The sequence below is a fragment of the Typopeltis vanoorti genome, chromosome 13 (genome assembly GCF_054136105.1).
Source record: "Typopeltis vanoorti isolate ZY-2024b chromosome 13, IOZ_Tvanoo_1.0, whole genome shotgun sequence".
Lineage (NCBI taxonomy): Eukaryota > Metazoa > Arthropoda > Arachnida > Uropygi > Thelyphonidae > Typopeltis > Typopeltis vanoorti.
Window position 1 is genome coordinate 42,392,041 of NC_143561.1, and position 24,725 is coordinate 42,416,765.

Consider the following 24,725-nt stretch of genomic DNA (forward strand, 5'->3'; position numbering starts at 1 on the left):
AAGAAGAAGACCATTCAATGGTAGCTTGGTAAGATGGTCTGTACCAAATTCTCTGGAAATGTTAGAATTAATTACATAGTTTTTCAAAACTTCTTAGCTTTTGCCCAAAGGTAAATAAGGTTGGCTAGGGCATCTGGTGTTGAGCAAGAATGGCAGAATCCATATTGGTGATTACTATTTAATTAGGTGGCACTTCTGACTTACAACTGCTGACTTACAACTCAAATCAAGACTAAGTATTGCTTGATATAATGCCCCATTGACACCATATAACTGTAGCGTATTGAATAGCTTCTCTCTTGGCACCTTGTCATATGCCTTTTCCAGATCGACAAAACTTAAATACAGATCTTTGTTATATTCCCATGCTTTCCCAACTATTTGTCTTAAAGTGAAGATCTGATTCTGACAGCCTCTATTTGGCCTGAATCCAGCTTGTTCTTCACCAAGCTTTTCTTCCACAATTCTTCTCAACCGTTTCTCAAGAATACTTGCATAGATCTTTCCAGGAACACTCAGTAGGGAAATACCTCTGTAATTCTCACATTCAGTTTTATTTCCCTTTTTATATAAGGGTACTATTAGAGCTCTACTCCAATCATCGGGAATTTTTCCCTCTGTCCAGGCTTTCTGAACTATGCAGTGCAGCCACTGTAAAACTTTTATACCACCATACTTCAGCATTTCTGGTCGAATATCATCTACTCCTGCTGCCTTTCCACATTTCAAGCCTTTGATGGCTTTTTCTACTTCAAGTATGGATATGTATTCCTGACTGTATGCCTGTTGAGTGTTTTTTACCACTGTGCTATCACTGCTTGTTTCATTTAGCAATTTTTCGAAGTAATTACTCCATACTTCAAGGATATCTTTTACTGCTGTTTTCATGTCACCTTTATCATCTCTAACTCCTTTTACAGCACTCTTTTCTCCATTTCTAAGCTTCTTCAACTAGCTCCAGAATTACCACCTTTTGATATTTATTTTCTATGTTCTTGCCAAAGTCCTCCCATGACTTTTGTTTAGCTAATTTTACACAGTGTTTCGCTTTCTTACATTTGTCTCTGTATTCTCTAAGAGCACAAGTTTACTTATTTACCAGGAACTTTTGATATGCTTTCTTCTTTTCTTTCACTGCATCTTTAACTTCCTGTGTCCTCCATGGAGTTCAGATTTTTCTATCCTTGCAGACAACCTCACCACATGGCTCTCTGGCTGAATCAATCAGGGTTTTCTTCAAGGCTTGCCACTGAATCCCCCAAGGTTTGGTTGCTGTTCTCAAACTCTTTCATTTTTTCTTCAATAATCTTTGTGTATTTTAGTCTACAGTTCGCATCTGAGAGCTGCTCAACTCTTATTCGCTTTAAAACTTTCTTACATGTTATTCTTTTCAATATGAAATTCAGTTTTATCCTGCTCAAGACTAAATAGTGATCACTTCCAATTTCAAATCCTCTGTACACTCTGGTGTCCTGCACCAGGGAGAAAACAGTACTATCAACAATAACATAGTCAATGAGACTTTTCTTATTCCTTGCCTCTTCTCTCCATGTGAATTTGTGCACATTTTTATGTTGGAACATGGTGCTAGTAATAACCAGTCCATGTCCTGAGCAGAAATCCAACAGATATTTGCCATTATTATTCGCTTTGCTCTTTACTCCAAATTTTTCCAAAATATTTTTGTATGTCTCATAATCATTTCCTACTCTGCTATTTAGATCCCCAAGAAGGACCAACTTTTCCTTTTTCATTGTGTCAGTTGCTTTTTCTAAAGCATCAAAAAATTCCTCCACTTCTACCTTAGTAGAACCTTCTGTGGGACCATAGGCACAGATAAGTCTCATTGTCCAGTTCCCCATTCTCATATTTGCCCACATCACTCTACTTGAGACTGTCTGCCATACAAGAAGATTAGCCTCATATTTTGTATTGAATACTATGGCTACTCCTTCTTTTCCTTGATTGTCATTGCCTGAATATAACATTTTGTATTTATTGCTCAGAAAGATCTCACCAGTTTTTGTCTTTTTTTGTTTCAGTCACCCCTATTATAATCGATCTGGTACTTATCTAATTCCTCTGCTAGCTCCATTTCTTTGCCATTCAGGCTTCCTATGTTGATAGTACCGATCTTTAACTCTGGTAATGTTGAGTTGGGGTGTGCTTTCAGGTTTGTTCCTGTAGCTGACTTTTCGCTGTTTGCCTAGTTCCCTGGCGAAAACAACGGGGGCCTTTAACCGGGTGATGCCTCATCATGAAATTTTGTCATGTTGTACCATTATTTTGTATATTGGTTTAAGTCTGTAAGAATACAATTTGGTCGGCTAAATCCCAAATTGCCAGCCCATCCTCGTTTGTTCAGTATCCAGGTAGATACCCAACAGGGTGCACCATGAGAAGGTGAGGATTGGACATTAGGTCAGAGGCCCTGGTCGGTTCACTGCATTCCTTTAAAGGCTATGTGGAGGTCTCCTCTCAGTTATACAGCTTTTACCCTTAAGCACCCCCTTTCTTTTTTATTCTTTAACTAAATAAAAAATTCAGTTATGATATGTCCTATATTCTTAAGATATTAGTAGCCAATTCTCAACTTGCTTCTTTGTTAGTAAATATCAGATGATATTTACTTACTTATATTTTTATTACTTATTACTTACATTTTTCATTTAATTTTATTTTCATTTATATATATTATATATTTTATTATTTATTAGTCATTACTTACATTTTTATTTATACAAATTGCAAAAGAGATTTTTCAATAACCCTATTCTTTTACACATAAAAATGTATAAAAGGATATAAATGACAATAGTATATAAATGGCATAAAGTTTGGCTACCAAAACTTACCTTTAATGTAATTGCATCTGGTAAAATCCTGTATTTGGCATATTACAAAAGTTCCCTCTTTCTAGACATTATTAAAGATTAAATATAATAACGTATACTATCAGTAATGATCTGATTATAATATAATTTAGGACACCAGGTATCAACTTTTCATATTAAGGCCTACTCAAAGGGCATCATGGATAGGTTTTGCAATGGCATATCACTTGTTAAAAGATTACGATATGGCCTTAAAAATATTAGAAGAATTTCGAAAAACACAAACTGTGAGTACATGCTTTCTTTTTCTTTATTTTTTGTTATTTTAAATGTTACTCCTGAAGCTTACAAATTGTTACAATTGTTTACTATTTTGAGATTAAATTAAAAATTTACAATGATATAAATTATGTACAATCAGTCATGCAGTATTCAGATAGATTGGGATGTTGGAAACTGAGTAATGAAATAACATAATTGATTTTTCATATATTTATTACTGTATCTATATAGCAGGCAGTTTCAGTATTATAGTTCAAATCCTGATCAGTCATTTGTAGCTGAAAAGAAAATCACATAAGTAAATCTTGAACTTAATTTTTTGAAAAAGGGTTGCATGACTTTTGTCCTCTTCCTAAATATAAAAAAAAATTGCACAGTCATTGGTGACTTCATCTAGAATGATGCTGTACTTGGTGTGGGGAGGTTACAGCATGGTCCACTACACCAGTCACTGGGCACTGTTAATGACCAGCGGGTGATGAATTCTGATGACACATCATTTGTTTCCTGTGTTTTCAGCTATGGGTACACCAAAGATCAATCAGCTTTTCCAGCAAGCCTGTGATTAATATGGCATATCACGTTCTCATTGTGGAGGATATGCCATGATTTTATAAATAAATTTCGTTTTTTTTTTTTCTTTGTATGTTCTCCTAACACCCAGCAATGTAAATAAGAGGCATAGCTTGACTGAAAATTAATACCATCAGTTATGAGAGGTTGCCATTTTTTTTTTATAAAAAAAAAAAAAAAAAAAAGCGGAGTCCATTTGTTAAGCAGAAAATAATATGTTGAAGAGATACTGATTTTAAGTTCAATGCATTATTCCCTCTGTCTAGCAAGCTGGTTAGAGTTTAAAAACAATATTGTTTCTGAATACTGATTAGTTTGTCAATATCAGTTACCTGACATCTCTGCAGATATGATATATTAGGGTGCATATTAGTTCTGCTGACCTGTTATCATTTTATGAATTTCTGTAGGTTTTAATGGAGGATTACCAGATATGAGGTAACTTACTCCATCATTATAAATTTTGCATTCCTAATGTGCCAGTAAAATCTGGTTCTTTTATATTGCCTTCCAGGTTTACATACGAGGAGTGTATGATATAGTTGAATAATTAATTAATTTTTCATGAATCATATAATAAATTATTTTTTTGTAACCAATATAAAAAATCTATAATGATATTCTCATCATTCTGTCATACTTGTGATAGAATAATGAAATGAAAATGACTTAGTTTCAGTTAAGCAATTCAATAAAAACAACTTTTTACTTTTATTTTTATTTGTTATTTATTTATTTTTAATGGAAATACGGGATGTTTCAAATTAAAGTACTATTATTCAGAGCAATCTGTGGAGAGAACCAGTAGATGAAATTTGGTGGGTACCCTAACCAGATCATAACGGGGAAGAGATTTTGACAAAAAAAAAAAAGTTAAAAAATATCTGATAGGGTAAATATGGTACTGTAAGCGAGAAGAGATAGTGAATTTTTGCATTTTGCATACCATGCGAGCCATGAGGTAGTATAAACAAAGGAGTGAGACTGACTCTGCAATCATTCGACTTGTGTGATAGGTCTCACTTTTCCTGAATGTGCTTGCTTATAAAGTGTTTCTATAGGAATGTGGGGAAATATTGCAGCAGCACTTCATGAGTACAGACACCTAAAAAGTTTGCAAAAAAACCCAGTGACACGAAATACAATAGAATTTATAGTTCGTTGATTTGAAGAGACAGGCAGTTTAACATCTCAAGCAGGAAGATGGTATAAATCTGAAATTTGGCAAATGACTGAGTCATTTATTGGTCATTTTTGAAGATGTTGCAACTGCAATTGTTGAGCAATCAAATGAGAATGCTCTAGGTTCATGCAGTGCATGAAAATGTGAATTAAACATGAAGCACATTTTCATTTTGTGGAAGAGTAAATACTCAAACTGCTGCATCTGGACTACCTAGAATCCCCATACATTTCAGCAAGTTTCCTTACATTTGCTAAAAGTCATAATATGGATAAGGTTTATGGCCAAGTTTGTTATTGGGCCATTGTTCTTTGAAGAAATCCATTGAACTAAATCTGTGAGCTGCATCTCACAGCTATGCATTATCAGGACATGTTGAGCAGTTTCGTCATACAACTGCAGCAAAGAGGGTGCCTGAACGTTGATGCAAGACTGGAACACTTAGGACATGAAGTTCATCAACATTTCAGAGAGGATAGAATAATTAGTTGCTCATTTTCTTTGAAATGACCTCCGTGTTCATCAAACCTTAACCCCTGTAACTTTTGGCATTGGTGTTACCTCAAAAGCATGGTATATTGGGACAATGTTATTTACCTGGAAGATTTGAAAGACAAATTTGCACATCATGTGTGAAATCTTTCGACAGATAAGTTGCATTCTGCTGCTGATAGTGTTGTATGGTGGGATCAGTTGAACATGTTCAACTGATCGTGTTGAACATCACCTCCATTGATCATCCAGATCTCCTTGCAGTCAGATCTGTCTGATCTGACATGCTGTATCACATTGTTTTATGAACTGATTGAGATAAACATTATCGAATAACTCCATTTGTTATTGACTCCAAATCATTTCACGTTCACATTATATCTAGTTCATATTAATTTAATTTTCTCCTGTTCACAGCACCATATTTCCCCTATTGGTCTTTTTTGAACTAATTTTTTTTTCTTGTCAAAATCTCTTCCCATGATCTGGTTAGGTTACCCACTAAGTCTGAGGGAATTTTGTCTATTGGTTCTCTCTCTCTCTCCCTCCCTGGATTGCTCTGAATAAAGGTACTTTAATTTGAAACACCCTATATAAAGTTTATTTTAATTTCTGTGTACTATGTCAATCAGGACAATTATGGATATGGATACAACCTCCATATTAAAGATATATGGAGGTTGTTTGGCCATTCTATATCTCCTCATAATGAAGAATTTTCTTTTTGATTAATAATGGTAGAAAATACAGAAATTGCAGCAAACACATTTACCCCTCACATGTTAGGTTCAATAGCTAAGTAACTTGGCTTCTTTGAAACCTTGTTAATACTCTAACAGGACAGTTAATCCTATCTGCATAGTGTATTATAGTCAATTGCATGTGTTCTTCTAGCTTTCTCTAACATATACACTATGTTACCAAAAGTGTCTGGACACCCATAGCTTTGCCTCGCCTGCATGATGCAGATACACATCCACAGTGCTATATAACTAGGCATGCTGGCATTAGCAGTGTCGACATTCTTTGCCTTCAGGATGAGTGGATGAAAAGAGTTGAGTTTGTTTGAACGTGGTATGATAGCCGGAGTCCATAAGTTCAGTAATTTCTGCCACATTGCATGTGCCCTGGTCTACTGTCAGCAAAGTTATCATGTGGAAACGTGATGGAGCCACCAATCCTTCTCCCAAACTGGTAAGCTCAAGAAACGGACGAATCTGAACCAGCAAACATGTTGTCACAGTAAATCGTCAGTCAGCATTAGCAAAAATAATAAACGACTTCTGTATGAGCTCGGGAACGGATGCTAGTGACAGAACTATTTGCTATGAGGTGTTTGTCCTTGAGTTTTATGGCTGTGCTGCAGCTCACAAGCCCTTGATTACACCTGTGAATGCCCTCCATCATCTGGAATGGTGCAAATAACACTGGCATTGGACTGTGGATCAATAGAAGAGAGTCCTGTGGAGCGATGAATCGCAGTACATAATCTGTCAATCTGATGGATGCGTCTGGACCTCGTAGATGCCTGGTGAATGATACAGGAATGTCTTGTATCAACCCTGAAATTTGGAGACAGGAGGCAGTAGCATAACATCTGGCAATCCGATGGATGTTTCTGGACCTGACGATGCCTGTAAATGATACAGAAATGTCTTGTATTGACCCTGAAATTTGGAGGCAGTACCATAATGTCTGGGCTGTTTTTCCTGGTTTGGACTGGGTCCATTGGTTTCTGTGTTTGGTTCTTTAAATGCTGATGCCTACCATGATATTTTAGACAATTCCGTTCTTCTCACACTGTGGCAAAAGTTAGAAATAGACCCTTTCCTGTATTAGCACGATAATGCACTTGCTCACAAAGGAAAGTCCCTAGCTCTGTGGTTTGATGGCATGGAGGTGGAAGAACTAAACTTGTCAGCCCAAAGTCCTGACCTCAACTCTGTTGAACATCTTTGGGAAGAGCTGGAGCAAAGGTTGTTTGCCAAACCTACTCACCCAACTAACGCTCATCAGCTATTTGCCATACTACAGAAGGAATGGAAATGAATTCCAGCAGCAGTTTACCAGAACTTAGTGGAGAGTACCCTGAAGGGTAATGGCTGTAATAGCAGTGAAAGGAGGCCCAATCTCATGTTGACAGTAATGGGGAAATAAAAAAACAGTTGCTGTCCAAATACTTTTGGCAGCGTGCGCTTGTATGTGTAAAAGGAAGTATCAGTTTATTTCACTTTTCTAAATCACATTGTTAATTTGTGCAAATTCATGCAGATATTACAAGTTTATGTTTATGTATAAGGTCTATTTTTTCCACTATTGAAAATATGCTTATTTATTCTCCCTTTCTCTAAGATTTCATTAATTTCATAATGCACAAATCAAGGCATGAAGTTCAGTTGACATAATTTAATAATTTATTTGCCTTTCATATGACAGAGCACCCATACAAATTATACAAACTTTAATTAAATATCACACTAAATTTCTTCTTTACATTATAAGTAAATCTCATAAAAAGCATCTTATATATAAAATCAGCCAGGTACTGAAAAAAGAAAGAAATAAGCAGCAAATGCCATGTCTGTATAAAAAAAGACCACAAGGAAGACAAGATCTAAGTGGATTGATACTGTTGGTAGTGCCCTTTAGAAGACTGAAATATAAGATTGAACAATGTTGAAAAATTGACAGTGGCATACTCATTTGGAAGAAAACTGATATGAAATCAGCAATAATGTATTCGAAGTGTAGCCTCTTATTGTACAGCTACACTTCGTAGAGCCGACCTTGGCTTTGCGCCAAAAATAGTCAATTCATGCTGAAGGGGAGAAAGAAATAAAGGATGTACGAATTGGTCACAGCAAGCAAAATCACGTGCTTTATATGTAAATTTTCCAACTGTTGTACAAGCAAAATAGTTACTACTTTAAGAACTAGAATTTTCATTAAAAAAAAGAACTAATTTTCCGACTTATAATAATAAACAACTCATCCCACAATACAGATCGATTACCCTAATATTGGAATGGATTTTCCTTCTTTTGACATGTGCAGAAGTGTCGAAAGGTCTCGCATCTGTGGGCATACAGTAGCACTATTACAGTGTCCTGTGCACCTTATGTGGGTTGATATCAAGACTTGTTCTGTTATGGTATTGCTTGCATTTCTGGTGATCAAAACATCAATTTGAGATAAGCTTCTAAATTGCAGCCAGCTGCCTGCTTTCTTAGTACCATCATCATCAATTTCCTGATTTGTACCTGAAGGCGTGTTCAGGTTATTATGACAGCTACATGATTAAGTTCACATTATTAATCTCCTACAAACAGTTTACCTCTAAATCAATCTATTATTTATGAGCACTCCAGTATTGTGGTATCTAAGATTTTGTGCTTCTAAGGCATTTCTGAATTAATCCGTGTAGACCTCGGTCTTCCTCTTAGTCTCTTTACTGCCATCATGGGCATCGGACATCTATTTCACTAACCTTTCCTCACCCATTCTATTTAAGTACCATACCACCTTAGATTAACTCTTCTGGCACATGCTCAAATGCTAATAATGTCAAGTTCCTTTCTAATATGTTTATTTTTGATACGATTCTGTCATTGATGCCATTGGTTCACTCCCCTAATTTTTCTCAGAACCTTATATTTTGGATCTCTAGTCTTTGATCAAGTGCTTTATTTCTAACCCAACTCTCAGATCCATAACTTAAAACTGGTTTGAACACTGTCTTGTATACGACTAGTTTGATGTTTTGGCTAATTTCTCTCTTATTTCATATAAATTTATTCAGCTGGCTACCCACCATTCTATCTTTGCTTATTTTGTTGTCTATTTCCAGATTTAACTTGCCATCTTCACTAAAAACTGTGCCTAAATAGTGAAATGAAATATTTTACTTGTCCTATAGGATTTCCATTCAGAATGCACCTGAAGTTTTCTGTGTTCCTGCATAGTTTTGGTCTTTTTATTGCTGATCTTCATGCAAATTTGTTACAGCTGTTATTCAGTCCAATTCTAACATCGGACATAATGCCACTCTCTTTGATAATGTGGTTCATATAGATAATGTAGAGGATGGATAAAAGAGAAGATAATGTGCATTCTTGTCTTACCCCTGATTGTACATCAAACCCCTTAATTTTCTTCAATTCTAGCTGCTGACTGACAACTTAAATATAGACAGTGTATTGCTCTCTACATGTATAATGATCCATTCATCCCATATAATTGTAATGTTTTGAAAAGTGTTTCTCTGGGCACCTTGTCATATTCCTTTTCCAGATCTACAAAACTTACTCACAGATCCTTATCATATTCCCACAATTTCTCAACTATTTTTCTTAAAGTGAAAATCTGATCTTGACAACCTCTGTTTGGCCTGAACCCAGTTTGTTCTTCAAGTTTCTCTTCCACAATCTTTCTCAACATTTTTTCAAGTATACTTGCATATATCTTACCTGGAACACTTAGTAGAGAACTTCCACTGCATTTCTCACATTCGACTTTATTCTCTTTTTTATAGATGGGTACTATGAGGGCTCTATTTCATTCATTAGGAATTTGACCTCCAGGCCATCTGTTGTGCAGCGTAGCCACTGCAAAACTTTTATACCTCCATGCATAGGTATTTCTGGTTAAATATCATCTATTCCAGCTGCCTTTCCACATTTCAAGTTTTTGATGGCTTTTTCTACCTCAAGTATTGATGTGTATTCCTCTTTACATTCCTCTTGAAAATTTTCTAGCATAGTTCTGTCACAGCTTAGTACGTTTAACAGTCTTTCAAAGTAATTACTCCAGACATCTAGGATATCCTTATCTTCAGTTTTCATGTTACCTTTATCATCTTCGAAACTTTTACAGTATGCATCTTCAATAGCATCCAGAACATTTTGCCACCTTCCTAATATTTATTTTCCAGAAGGTGCTTGGGAGGACCAAAGTCCTCCCAAGACTTTGTTTAGCTACTTTTACACATAGCTTAGCTCTCTTACATTTTTTCTCTTTATTCTTTTAGGGCATCTGCTGAAACTTCTTGTGTCCATCATGGTATCCTTATTTTTCTATCCTAACTTCACCACTGAAACTCCTTGGTTTGGTTCGTATTTTCAGTTTGTTTCATTTTTTCTTCAATAATATTTGTGTAGTTGAGTTTAGAATTTACCTGTAAAAGCTGCTTAACTTTAATTGTTTTTAAAACTTTCTTTCAAACTGTTCTTTGCAATGTTGATATTCATTTTTATCCTGCTTAGTACTAAGTAATCATCACTTTGTACATTATTGTATCCTGAACCAGCATGATGATATCGCTATTAATAATGACATAGTCAATGAGGCTTTTCTGTTTTCTTGTGTCTTCTCTACATATGAACTTTTGCATATCTTTATGTTGAAACATGGTGTTAGTAATGACTAGTCCACATCCGTCCTATGCAGAGGTCCAGCAAATACTTACCATTATTATTATTAGCTTTGCCCTTTTCTCCAAATTTTTCCAAAATGTTCCTATATGCCTATATGGGATTCATTTCCTACTCTGCTATTCAGATCTCAAGGATCACTTTTTCCAATTTTGTTATGTCAGTTGCCTGTTCTAATTATTCAAAAAAATTCCTCCACTTCTTTGGAAAAACTTTCTGTAGGACAAATAAGTTTCATTGTCAATTTCTCCATTTTGAAGTGTACCCATATCACTCTACTTGAAACTGCCTTGATATCAAGAAGTTTATCTTCATGTTTGGTATTCAATGCTATCAGTACTCTTTTCTTCCCTTAATCATTATTGCCTGAATATAAAATCCTATACTTATTATTTAGTAAGATCTCACCTGCTTTTGTCTTCTCAGTAATGCCAATTATGTCCATGTGGCACTTTTTGCAAGTTTTCAAGGTAAACGTTTGAGGATAGCTGGTATAATTAGTTGAATATTTGACTTATATCAGTCCCAGTGCTTCTCATTTTCTAGTCTCCATATTTGGTGATTTCTTTCAAAACTGTCAGGGTACCTGAAAATGTAAGAACTAGCTACATTCTGAATTTGATGACATATGGTTGAACAACTGACCTGTTGAGGTGATTGTGGGTACCTCCCCTTCCCCATTCTGATTTTCCAGAGTATGACCCAAAAAAATCTAAGAAACAACCACCCAAAGTTGGTTAAAAATGGTTGAATGATGCTCCCTGTAGAGGAATGGACTCCCCTCTTTATTTTAGGTTGATTGTACTGAACTTCTCAGTGCAGCATAAACAGTAAGAAGCAACTGTATTCCAATCAAAAGTGAGTGGACCTGTGATGTGTAGAAGTGTCTGCAGAGGAAAGATCCCTTCCTACAATTTCTTTGCCTCCATTTAAGGTCATTTGGATTAAACTTCACAGTGGATTTTCATGCCTCAATAGGTGAGTCTAGCAATCTTGGCTATTTTTCATATAACGAATTGGATTAATTCTAGTAGCAAGGCTTATACGTTGGTAATTAGCTTATGGAATTAACAACGCATATAAAGTATATTAATTGAAGGCAACTTTAATGAATAACTTCTATATTTCGGCAACGTCACATTGCCATCTTCAGAAACATAAAATTATGGTATGTGCATGCAGGCACTAACAAAAGCAAATGAGGAAGAAAGCAAGAAACTAATATTGTTCCTGAAGTCCTAATGGTGCCCTCTGGCGGGCTAATTTGGTTGTCTTCGCCGTTGGGCTGAAGTTCTCATAATGTAAGTCTCCCAAATTTGGGGTAGTTTCATGCACCCAAATTTGTTGAGGTTTGGAACGTTTTTTTGGAGCTGCTGATGATTCCTTGAATAATCTTTCATACTTAAACTTGCTGCGGTGTATTATTTTAGTTTTCTTCCAACGAATTCTATGGTGGGTATCTAAGGCATGGTCTGCCAGCCCAGAGTGGCTGTACTGGTGAAACCGGATGTAGTCTTTGTGTTCTGAAATCCTGATATTTGCTGTCCTGCCTGTTTGGCCAAAGTAGGACAATTTGTAGCTGCAAGGGACCTGGTATACACCAGGTAGATCTAGGGGAAGTGGTTGGTCTTTGATAGAGCGGATAAGGGGTGCCAACTTTTTATATGGTCTGTAACAAGAAATAAGGTCATATTTTTTTGAGGATATTGGTTATTTTCTCAGAGGTGCCCTGAATGTAGGGGATGGTGATAGATTTGGTGTAATCTTTATTGGGGATGGGGTTGTGGTTTACTGGTTTCAGTATTTTTTGGATTTATTTGGGAGTTATAGCCATTGGCTAAGAAAGTGTTGAAGATATGGTTTAGTTCAGTGGTTAGGGCCTTGTCATCTGAGCAGATTAATTTTGCCCTGTTATATAGTGTTTTTATAACCCCATATTGTTGTGATGGGGGGGGGGTTTGCTGGTGAATGTATCTGCCAGTATGGGTGGGTTTTCTGTAAACAGAGAAAACCAAAGATCCATCAAGCTGGCGAGTGATTAAAGTGTCTAGGAAGGGGAGGATGTTGTTTTCCTCTTTTTCTAAGGTGAACTGGACTCTGGGGTGTTGGTTGTTTAAGTGTATTAGGAAGGAGTGGAGTGTGTCTGAGCCATGTGGCCAAATAGCGAACACATCATCCACTTATCGAAGCCAAATAGTGGGTTTTTGTGGGGCGGAGTTTAAGGCTTTCTCTTCAAAGGTCTCCATAAAGAAATTGGCCAAGGGTGGGGAAAGTGGTGAACCCATGGATGTCCCCCTCTATCTGTTTGTAGAATTTTCCTTGCCAAACGAAATAGCCTGAGTCCATTGTGAACTGAAATAGGGCTGAGATATCGGAAGGAAACTTGGCTTGGATGAGCTCTAGGGTTTCTTTGAGTGGGACATTAGTGAATAGGGAGGAGACATCAAAACTGATCAGTGTGTTGGAGTGAGAGGTTTTCTATACTGGCTTTAAAGTGGGCTGAGTTTTTTATATGTGATGGTGTGTTGCCAGTATAGTGTGTGAGCGTTTTGGCTAAATGTTTGGCTAATTTAGATTTGGATTAGTATATTGTCTATGCCTGCTGGAATTTCATACCTTCTAATGGGAATGGAGATTAACTGATTGCTGGCTGTCAGATTTGTCCAGCATGTGGGAACTAGGTTATTGTACTTTGCATATTTTAATTCTAATCACTCCATTTTATAGGAACATTTTTCATAAATAATAATAGAATAAATCATTTATAATTGTGTCTCATAGTTCCTTTTCATTCTAAATATGTTAATGTTGCAAATCTGGGTGTTTATTTTTATCACTTCTAAATTATAGAATTTCATTGTTGTTTTATGAAAATGATTTTTTTCCCCCTCTCTTCTTTCAGAAACGTGGTTATGACTATGAACATAGCGAATTGTTGCTGTATCAAAACATGGTAATGCGGGAGGCTGGTATTCTAGAAGAAGCATTGCAGCATTTGATCAAATATGAAGAACAAATTTATGATAAACTGACATTGTTAGAAACAAAAGGTATTAAAACTATTATAAAATTGTAAAATCAATAACGATGAACCAGTAAATTTCATTGATTCAGTATTAATTTTTCGAATTAACAAAAATATGTATTCATTGTCACTTTAAATAGTGATATATTCTTGAATAGTTTTATTAATTATAAAGACTATGGTGGTTTAGTTGTAATGATAAAGTAGGATAACTAACAAAAGTTGTAAAATTAAAATCTTGAGAGTTAATTTAGCTCTATGCCAAATTTTTGGTATGCAGTTCCTTGCTAAAAGACAAGAAACACTTTTGTTTTCAATATTGAAGGGCTCTAGCATCATCCTTAATAGTGACTGCCATGCACACATTGATCAAATCAGTCCTTATTTTTAGTAAATCTTGGCTATATTGTTGAATATCATCATAATGCTAAATACAAATATAGACCTTATTGGTCTGTTCCAGTCTCATTATCCATCTGATATCCTCTTGTGAGGTCTACCCAGCCTTTTCTTCCCAATTGATTTATATTTTATTAATTGTTTAGGATATTGGGTGTTTTCCATTCTATTTATATGCTCTATCCTATGTTGTTTATATTTGTTTAATTTTTCTTCTGCTGGTTTTATTTTTAGTTCTTTTAAAATATCTTCGTTCCTTTTTTTTTGTCTGATAACGTGTATTTTGCAGTTTTCATGAATCTCATTTCACTTGTTTTTACTTTCTAATTATATATTGGGTTTTATCCTTTATCCAAGTGTTAGCAAACAAAGTTTGTGCCTGAAGTACTTTCAGGACTGAGGGAACTCATGGTAAAAGTGGTATAAGTTCTCATCACTTGCCTTAGTATATCCCATAATGCAAAGCACATCTCCTTGCAGATGTATAATGCTATGCATTAAGGGAAGGGCCACTACCCAGACTGCTTTCGACCTTTATTGAGGTCTCATCAGTGGTAACCAGACCCAGAGGTGGTGAACTTTGTCCAAGTGTTAGCTTTGTTTGCTAACACTTGGATAAAGGATAAAATCCAATATATAATTAGTAACATAGCCAAGTGGAAAAAACTTCCGTTGTTTTTATTTTTTTGCACCTTTGGCATGTGGGTGTCATACAGCTATATCATCAGTTCAAGATTGCAGGATGACTAGAAACGTGGTTTTCTGGTTTATTTATTGCCCACATTAAACTGGCATTTTCAAGCTTGCTTTTTTAATAACAGTGCTTAAATTGAGCATTTTATTTATCAAGCCTATCCATCTGTGTGTTCATTCGACATCAACAGATGCCATATGGTACTCAGATTCTCAGTGATGTACTACACCAGTCCTTATCGTGTGGTCCTGTTGTATGCTTTTCAGGAAGCTTCAACTCTCTGAAGATAGACACACCATCCATTCATCTCATTGGCATCTATCCCATCCTCTTTTTTCAGGAACTTTACCTTCTATTACTGTTCGGAGAAATCCTCCTTCCATCCTTTCAATTTGATGAAAGTATTTCAACTTTCTTCTGTCAATATCCTTAAGGAACCTTAAAGTTCTACCTGTCCTTTCTAGCACCCATCCGTTTGTCTGCCTTTTAGTGTGATATCTCAACGGCCTTCTGTAAACTACATCTCAAAAGCAGCTATCCTTTTCTTATCAGACTTCTTCAGGTTCCAAGTCTCACATCAATAAGTCACTTTTGGAAAAACAGCTGCATCCAAAATCCTTACCTTTGTTCCTGTGGAGATAGATCCATCCTTCCAGATTTTAAACAGGTCTCTGAGTGTTGTTTTAACCATTCCTAATCTTCTTCTGATGTCTTCTGAACAGCAGCTTGTCATATTAATAATGGATCCCAGGTATACTTGAACTGGCTTTTCTCCATTAAAGTACACTTGTTTCTCAGGAGCTTCCATGTCTATATTTCCTTTGAGAATCATAATCTTTGTCTTACTAAGATTGAGCTGAAGTCCTCTGTTCTTTCTAACCTTGTTAACTTTGTCAAGAATTTGTTCTTCCTTGTCAATACAGAGTAGTACTGTATCATCAGCATACCTCAGATTACTGATCAATATACCACCTATTCTAATTCCTGTCTTCAGCTCATCCAATGCTACATTCATGTTGTCCTTGGAATGGATACCAAACAAGTGAGGAGAAAGTAGACATCCTTGCCTAACTTCCTTTCGAACTTGAAGCCAATCGGTTAATCCAACACCAATTCTTACTGTGGCTTCTTTCTCCCTGTACAAGTTAGCCTGATAAGTGTGTTCAGGAAAAACCATTCTTTTCATTACTTCCAATTTCACATGCAGAAAACACAATCAAAAGCTTTAGAGTAGTCTATGAAACACATTACCATAGGGAGTCTGAATCCTTTGTACTTTTCTTTGATCTATCTGAGGCAAAGGATCTGATCTCTCATATCCTTACTCTTACTAAAACCTGCTTGATCCTTGGACATCTCTGCCTCAACTTTATCCTCAATTCTTTTTTTAATTATATTTAATAAAATCTTGCTTGCATGAGATATTAAATGAATAGTTCTATAATTAGTAGTAGAACTAATAGTTCTTGCAATCCTTCATATCTCCCTTCTTATGTAGTGGCATGAAAGCCAACTTCTTCCAGTCTCTGCGCAATGATCCTGTCTCCCATATCCTTGGAATCAATCTATGAAACACTCTTATCCCTTCATCTCCTATAGCCTTAATTAACTCTGCAGGGATCCATATACATCGGGACCTTATTGCAATTAAGCTGTTTAATTGCTCTTTCAACCTCATCCCTATGTGGAGGAGCTTCCAGATCAAAATTTTCATGGTGAGAGGGTTCCTCCAAATTTTCATTATCCACTCTGTTGTACAGTTGCTCACAGTATTCTTTCTATCTGTTATTAATTTTCAGTTCTTCTGTTAGTAGTGCCCCATTCCTGTCTTTGATGACATTGAATTTGGGCTTGAACTTGTACTTTAGGTCATGAACTAAAAGAAACATTCTTTTATAATTGTGCCTCTCATCTGGAACTCTATCTCTTCACATTTATTATAAAACTTTTCCTTATCCTGCCTGATGGCACTTCTGATTTCTCTATGTAATCACTTATATTCCTCAGTCCCTGTGTCTCTTTGTTTTTCCAACTGCTTTCTTTCGATTAGATTCCACATTCAATCTGATTTCCATGGGTCTCTTGGTCTTCTTATTGGGCCGAGATACTTCTTGGCTGTATCCTGTGTTATAACCTTGACTCTTTCTTAAAGCATTTCTGGTGAATTCTCCTCACTATTATCCAAAAAATCATCCAACCGAGTTGATGTTTCTTCTGTGAACCCACAAGGAATACTCTAACATCCAGTCTGGTGTGATGTGCTGGACTTGGAAGATTTTAGTCTTAGTCTTTGGCTCTTACTAACTGACAGTTTATACCACAGTCTGCTCCAGGACAAGTCTGCACATCAGAGATGCTTTTTTCCACTGTTTGAGAGCCAAGATGTAATCAATCTGGTGGCTAGACCTATCAGTGTTCAATGTCCAAGTACAGGTCTATCGATGTAAAGCACATCTCTCCTTGGTAGGCAGTCCAAAATGGTCTGTAGATTTTCACAGAGTTCCTCACTCTCTTCATCAGGCCTCTCTGTGTGGGGTGCATTAACCACCACAATTCACACATCAATAGGATGAGCCTTAATTCTAATACAAAGTATCGTCATCAAGTATTATCCTGAATAAGATTAGGGACATGAACAGATGGCATTAATGGCAATATCATATTAAAAATGAGGATATTAGGAAAAACTTGACGTTGTTAGCATCCAAGAATGTGTTAGCAGAGATAATCTCAGGTGGTATGGTCACTTAAACAGAATGGGAGAGAAAAGATTAGCAAAACAAGTGTTCTCTTGTTGGCAGGGAAAAAGACCCAGAGGAAGACCAATATATAGGTGGATTGATATGGTAAATACAGGGTGTTCGGGATAAATTTGACATATTTATAATTAATTATATTTTTCCGTAAGTTACATGTATTAACACACACTTCTCTTCATTTAAAAGTTTGGACCCTTCTTCATTCATATACAAGATGTCAGAAAGGATGGATAGCTGGAACCCACCTGAATCATGGAAGAGAATAACTTGTATCATGATGATTCGTGCCCGCCATCAAAATAAGGATATTACGACTGCTGCCCAATGCTCCCTGAATACAGTAAAAACAATCAGGCATGAACTAGAGACTTGCAATGGTGACTACGAGGATGTAGCAAGAAGAAAGATCCCTAGCAGACGATCTGATTGCGTTCGTACAGCAGAATTCCTCGCAAATCTGCAGGAACAGGTGTTGAAGAACCCTGGCATTGGAATTCGGGCTTTGTTCGTGGAGTTGCTAACTGTAGTCAAGCCCTGGATAACTAGGGTAGCCAATGGTAGGCCGTATGTATGGCAGCAGGATTCGGCCCCTTGCCACACCTCTGGGAAAAGTCAAAAATGGTTGTCTGAAAATTTCTACGACTTCACCAGTCCAAATGTTTGGCCTCCAAACTCCCCAGACCTTAACCCCATGGATTATTTTGTATGGGGCGCAGTTGAAAAAGACACCAATCGCACTTCCAGTAATACAAAAGCCCAGTTAACGGATAAAATTAAAACAGTTTTTGCGGCCCTTCCCAGGGAGACTGTAGCATCAGCTTGTTCGAGGTTCCGAAGCAGAATTGAAGCTGTGATCGATGCTAATGGTGGTTATTTTGAGTAAATCTTGTTGAAAGTATTGTAATTAACTCTGCCTGTAATGTTTTTTTGTCAATTCATTAAATTTAATAGATACAAAGAAGATTTTCTTTTTCCTTACGAAACTGTCAAATTTATCCCGAACACTCTGTAAGTGCCTTAGAAAATAGAAATATAAGATCTGACAATGTTGGAGTCTTGACAGGTAACAGATTGATTTGGAGGAAAATTGTAAATAGGAAGTTAGTAATGATGTAAATTTTTCCTGAAAAATTTCTGTTTTCTAAGGCACTTTTTTTACCATATCAATCCACCTATATCTTTGTCTTACTCTGGGTCTTTTTCCTGCCAACCCGCAGAGAACACTTGTTTTGCTATCTTTTCTCTCCCATTCTGTTTAAGTGACCATACCACCTGAGATTAGCTCTGCTAACACATTCCTGGATGCTAACAATGTTAAGTTCTTTCCTAATATCCTCATTTTTAATATGATATTGCCATTGATGCCATCTGTTCATGTCCCTAATCTTTCTCAGGACTCATATCTGCTCTAGTCTTTGGTCAAGTGTTTTACTTCTAACCCAGCTCTCAGATCCATAAGTTAAAATTGGTTTGAACACTGTCTTGCAACTAATTTAGTGTTTTGACTAATTTCTCTCTTATTCCATATAAATTTATTCAGTTGACTTCCTACCATACTAGCTTTGTTGATTCTGTTGTCTATTTCCATATTTAATTTACCATCTTCCTGAATTGTATTTAGTCACAACTAGCAAAATGTAGAAAGAAAGCAGCAAAGGACATCTTACATGTGAGGCAGATCAAAGACGCTGAAGGAAGAGTATTATGGAGGGATGTGGACATAAGAAACAAATGGAAAATATACTTTAAGGGACTTTTGAATGAGGAAAATGCAAGGACTCACAGAGGAGATGGGCAGCCTTCTGAGGGGATGGTGCAGAACATCAGTAGAGTGGAAGTGACGGAGGCCATGAAGAGGATGAGGAATGGAAAATCGGTGGGCCCCGACAGAATTCCAGTGGAGGCATGGAAGGCACCGGGGAAAGAGGGAATTGACCTGCTGTGAGACCTGTTCATGAAAGTTTGCCAACAAAAAAATATACCCGAGGAATGGAGGGAGAGTACTCTTGTCCCCATCTACAAGGGTAAAGGGGATGCACAAGACTGTAAAAATTACAGAGGAAGAAAGTTGATGTCCCACACAATGAAAATCCTAGAAAGGGTTCTTGATGGAAGATTGAGGAAGGAGGTGGAGATTGCAAAGGAACAATTTGGCTTCATGCCTGGTAGATCAACAACAGATGCTATCTTTGGGTTATGGCAGATGATGGAAAAGTATCAAGAGAAACAAAGGGAGCTACATCTGTTTATTGATCTGGAGAAAGCATACAATAGAGTTCCAAGGCAAGAAGTCTGGAGGCGTTTGAGGGAGAAGAAGGTGCCGGAGAAATATGTCAGGTTGTTGGAAATGTACAGAAATGTGAAGACAAGTGTTCGGACCTGTCTGGGACAGACAGAAAGTTTTCAAGTAACAGTTGGCTTGCATCAAGTTGTGATGGAGGTGGTAACAGAGGAGGTGAGAGAAGATGCGCCTTGGACAATGTTGTATGCAGATGACATCTTGCTGTTTGCAGATTCAAGAGAAGAAGCAGAAACTAAACTGGAAAGATGGAGAAAAGTACTGGAAGAGAGAGGTATGAGACTGAGCAGAAGTAAGACAGAGTATATGTGTTGCACAGTGGACGGCGGACAGGAAACAGGTCTGGAGCTGGAAGGAAATGTCATCAGGAAGGTGAGAGACTTTAGATACTTAGGTTCAACAGTGGAAGAAGATGGAGGAGCTGAGAAGGAAGTGGGATGCAGGATACAAGCGGGTTGGAGGAACTGGCGGGAGATGACTGGAGTGTTATGCGATAAGAGGGTGCCGATCAATCTGAAAGGCAAAATCTATAGGACAGTAGTGAGCCAGCTATGACATATGCTATAGAAACTGTGACCCTGAGGAAAAATAACATCAGCAGGATGGAAGTAGCAGAGATGAGAATGCTTAGGTGGATGTGCGGTGTGATCAGAAAGGATCGTCTGAGAAATGACTATGTCAGGGGAACAGTGAAAGTTATGAACTTAGGAGCGAAAATACAGGAGGCAAGGTTGAGATGGTTTGGTCATGTGATGAGGAGAGAGGACGAATATGTGGGAAGAAGGGTCATGCAGATGGATGTGCAAGGAAGGCGGAAGCGTGGGCGGCCAAAGAAGAGATGGAGGGAGCTGGTAGAAGAGGCCTTGAGGATGAAGAACTTGGATGTGGTGACAGCCCAAGACAGGAAGGTGTGGAGGAGACCCATTATAAACAGTGACCCCACTTAAGTGGGAGAAGCTGCAGAAGAAGAAAAAGAAGATCTTCCTGAATTGTCTTTAGTCACAACTATCCCATGATGCTTTGAGTCACCTCCTGAGTGAACAACTAGCTTACCATCCTGTTTTTTGAAGTGAACTTCTTCATTCCATCTGGTCTCTGTAATTTCCAGTCAATTTTATACCTCTCCATCTCTTTACAGATAATATCAAGAGTATCTATGTGTATATTTCTCGAACAGGACCCTCTGCCTGAGCCCTGAATGAGGCTCTGATTATTCTGCAACAAACGAGGCAGCATGAGATGTATTATAAGACACATCCATGTTGGCATTTTGGAGTAAGTCACTGCAAGCTAAAAAAAGTGGTAGGATTGCAAGAGGCCCTTTCCACATATCTGGGAAGTTTTGTTCCCCAATTCATCCTACGTTGGCCAGGTGGATTTGGACTTCTTATACTAGGTGAGGCAGACTCCTACTGCATAAAATGAAATAGTAAAATAGGAACGATTCACCCCTGGCCCTCAAATACTCTAATAGCATTGGGGAAGGGGAAGAAGTAAAGAAAGAAGGGAAGGGAACAGTCAACAGATAATATAACAGATGTATATTGCATGAAGTAAGGCATGGTCCACATCAGGTACCTTGAGTTTGCTACTCCCATACTCACTAAAGTGAACCCTTGAGGTGTATCAGGCTTATAATGTGTAAAAATTTTGAAGTTTTTAATTTGTGTTTCTGCTTCATATATTTCACATATAAATAATTAAAAGTATTTATCTCTTCTATTATTTTATTATTAATAACTATTTTACTACTAAGTGGAGTTTGTCCACAGAATGCCATTGTTTTAGTTTTATCTATGGATATTTTCATTCCAAACTGTTTAAATTTAAGCAGTTTGAAATGAAAAATTATGTATTTCTCTTTGTAAATTGTCTTCCTTATATGATATTATTACCTGATCATCTGCAAATAATGGTGTATTTCTTTTATTATTCTAGGAAATTTCAATACTTGGGTTATTTAAAGTGTTCCACTGTACTAATATTTCATTAATATAAATATTAAAAAGTTGGAGGCAGAGGAACATCCCTGTCTTACTCCTTGGTTTATAAATTGTTTTTCAGACATTTTTTCATTTATTTTTATTTCGTTATCTTTCGTTATTTCATATATATATTCAGTATTGCATGTAGTAAAATTTAGGTAAATTTATTCTTTTTAATATATCAAACAGCATATGTCCTTTTACTTTGTCAAATGCTTTTTCATAATTTATAAACAAAACATTTCTAAATTAAATTCTCTTCTTTTCTCTCTAAGTAGTTTTAAAAAAGCTGCATCGATTGTAGAGCGCACCCTTTTCTAAAATCCCTTTTGATATTCTAATAATATTTTTTCATTGAGTATTCTAGTATATTAAAACAGAATTTAGAACAGAAATTTAAAACTTAATTAAAACAGAAGCAAAGAAAAATATTCAAACGGTTTGTAAGAAGAAGAAGAAGTTTAAATGGCTGTCAGAAGAAGAAGAAGTTTAAATGGCTGTCAGAAGATGCCATCAAAACTGCTCAGGAAATGAAAGGAGGAAAATAAAGGCCACAGGAAATTTGCTGGCAGTACGGCATTTGAATGCAGAGTTTCAAGGACAAGCCAGAAGAGACAAGGAAAAATACTTTAACCAGCAATGCCAACGAATAGAAGACCAAAACAAGAAAGGAAACACAAGAGATCTTTTCAAAAAGATCAGGGAACTGACAGGGAAGTTCAGCGCCAAGGTGACGATATTGAAAAGTAAACACAAAGGATATTTTACAGAAGCTACAGACATCAAAGAAAGAGTATACAAAAGCTCTTTACAGATTACTGAGAAATTTGAAGAGCCAGTACCACTGGAGAGTGAAATGAGGTAGGCACTGCAACAGCTATCCAGTAAGAAAGCACCAGGAGGGGATGGAATAGTTATTGGGCTGCTCAAATAGCTTTTGCAGTTGTTAAATATAATTCATGTTATTTTCTTTATTTTTGACTGTATTGTTTAGTTGTGACTATTATTATGCGATATTATTTCAGACACATTCTATGTTATGGCACCAATCCGCATAGAAAAATGGCAGCCAAGACATTGATGATGAATGATATTAATATATGGCATTTAGTGTGATGTAGCATGTATTTAAGTTATTCATTTCCAATAGTGAATGGTTTGCATTGCGAGAGCAAGAATGGAGAGAATGTTTGTTGGAAATGTTTCAACAAAAATTCTCTAAAAGATACGAGCGAATGCAAGGAATCAGAGTCATGTCGGGAGTGGAAGAATGTAGTGACTGATATTAAGGATATAAGGCAGGATTGTCAAAATGTTATGGAGAATGTAGCAGAAGGAGTACATGATAATGCATGAAATGCAAATGACATTTTGAAGGAAGTGGATGAAAGTAATGTGGATTATGAGATGCTAATGCGGAAAGAATTTACATGGTTATATGGACTCCTTCAGAGGACAAAATGTGAGCTTGATCGACTGGAGAAACAGTTGGCATGTGGTACAGTGGGAAGGAGGAAGGAAGGAAGGGAAAAAAAAAAAGAAAGAGTGAATTGGAAAAGCATAAAACTGTGAGAAACTGAGAGAAAAGAGAAAGTATTGTATGGGGATTCGATGATATGAAGTGTACTTAATGAGAAAGTGAAAAATCATGTTTCCCAGGTGCGAAGATAAGGGATGTTAGTGAAGGTGTAAGTCTCCAGAAGAAAGAAGTGGAGTTAATTATTTTGGCAGGCACAAATGATTTGAAAGATGAAAAACAAGCAACGAGAGAAGATATGACAGAGTTGTTAGAAGAAGCAAAAATGAAGAGTAAGAAAGTAAAGATTGTGATGGACTGCACTTAAATGGTTTTGAAGTTAGGTGCTTGGAAAAAGTGTTGTTCGCTGAGAATTTGGAAGTGCAAAAGCATGTATGTAGCCACCCCGGAATAGATGAGTGTAGGAATGACTATGAAGAGCTAGGTTCAGCTACCCAGGTTTCAATCAAAATGGGCAGGTGATGACATTATGTAAGGGTAACTGTGGGCCAATGGGGATGTTGAAATGCATGTACATGAATGTCTGATGCATCAGAAATAAAAGAGAGGAGTTTTTAGCATTGTCAGCTCAACTTGGCCAAAAATTGTCAATCCAGGTCTCACTGACAATCAGTGAGACCTGGTTGTCAGCGAATGATGTTACAGGGATAGAATGTAATGGATATTGTATTTTCAGAGAAGATAGAGAAAATAGGACAGGAGGAGGGGTATTATTAATGATAGCTGAAGAACTTCAACCAACAAAAAGGGAAGTTAAGAAGGATTGTAATTCTGATGGAAATGGTTCATTTGAGACTGTCTAGTATGAGATAGAGACCAATGGGACAGAAGAAGATGTGGATGACATTCGTTGGCAGATTAGCACAATGAGTTTAAAATGGGAAACAGTTATCATGGGAGACTTTAACTATGGATATATAAATTGGAAGGAGGAAAGGGCACTTCGCAAAAACAGGAATGGCATTTATGCAGGTTCTTAATTGCCTGATTTATGCACACTCGTAGACTCACACTTCACCGTGCTGACATTCGAAACTGAAATACTATGGAATACACTCTCTGTCCAAAAAGAAACTGAACTTTTCAAAAATAGAAGAAACAGTGGTGCCACCTATTGTATCTTTTTGTTGTAGAAAGCGGCAACCTTCATTAGTGTTGTGTCAACCGTTTATGACATTTGTTTCATTAGAAGCCGAGTTATAGTGCCAAAAGCGACAGTGTGTTTTGACGAACG

General features: G+C 36.8%; 1 protein-coding gene across 1 annotated transcript in view; it reads left to right on the forward strand.

Annotated features, from left to right (window-relative positions):
- Naa15-16 (N-alpha-acetyltransferase 15/16) overlaps positions 1–24,725 on the forward strand; it is a 396,961-nt gene that overhangs the window by 58,392 nt on the left and 313,844 nt on the right. The window contains exons 6-7 of the mRNA XM_090403132.1: positions 2,987–3,121; positions 13,696–13,843. Of these exons, the coding sequence (XP_090259258.1) occupies positions 2,987–3,121; positions 13,696–13,843 (283 nt within the window). The remainder of the gene's footprint in view (positions 1–2,986; positions 3,122–13,695; positions 13,844–24,725) is intronic.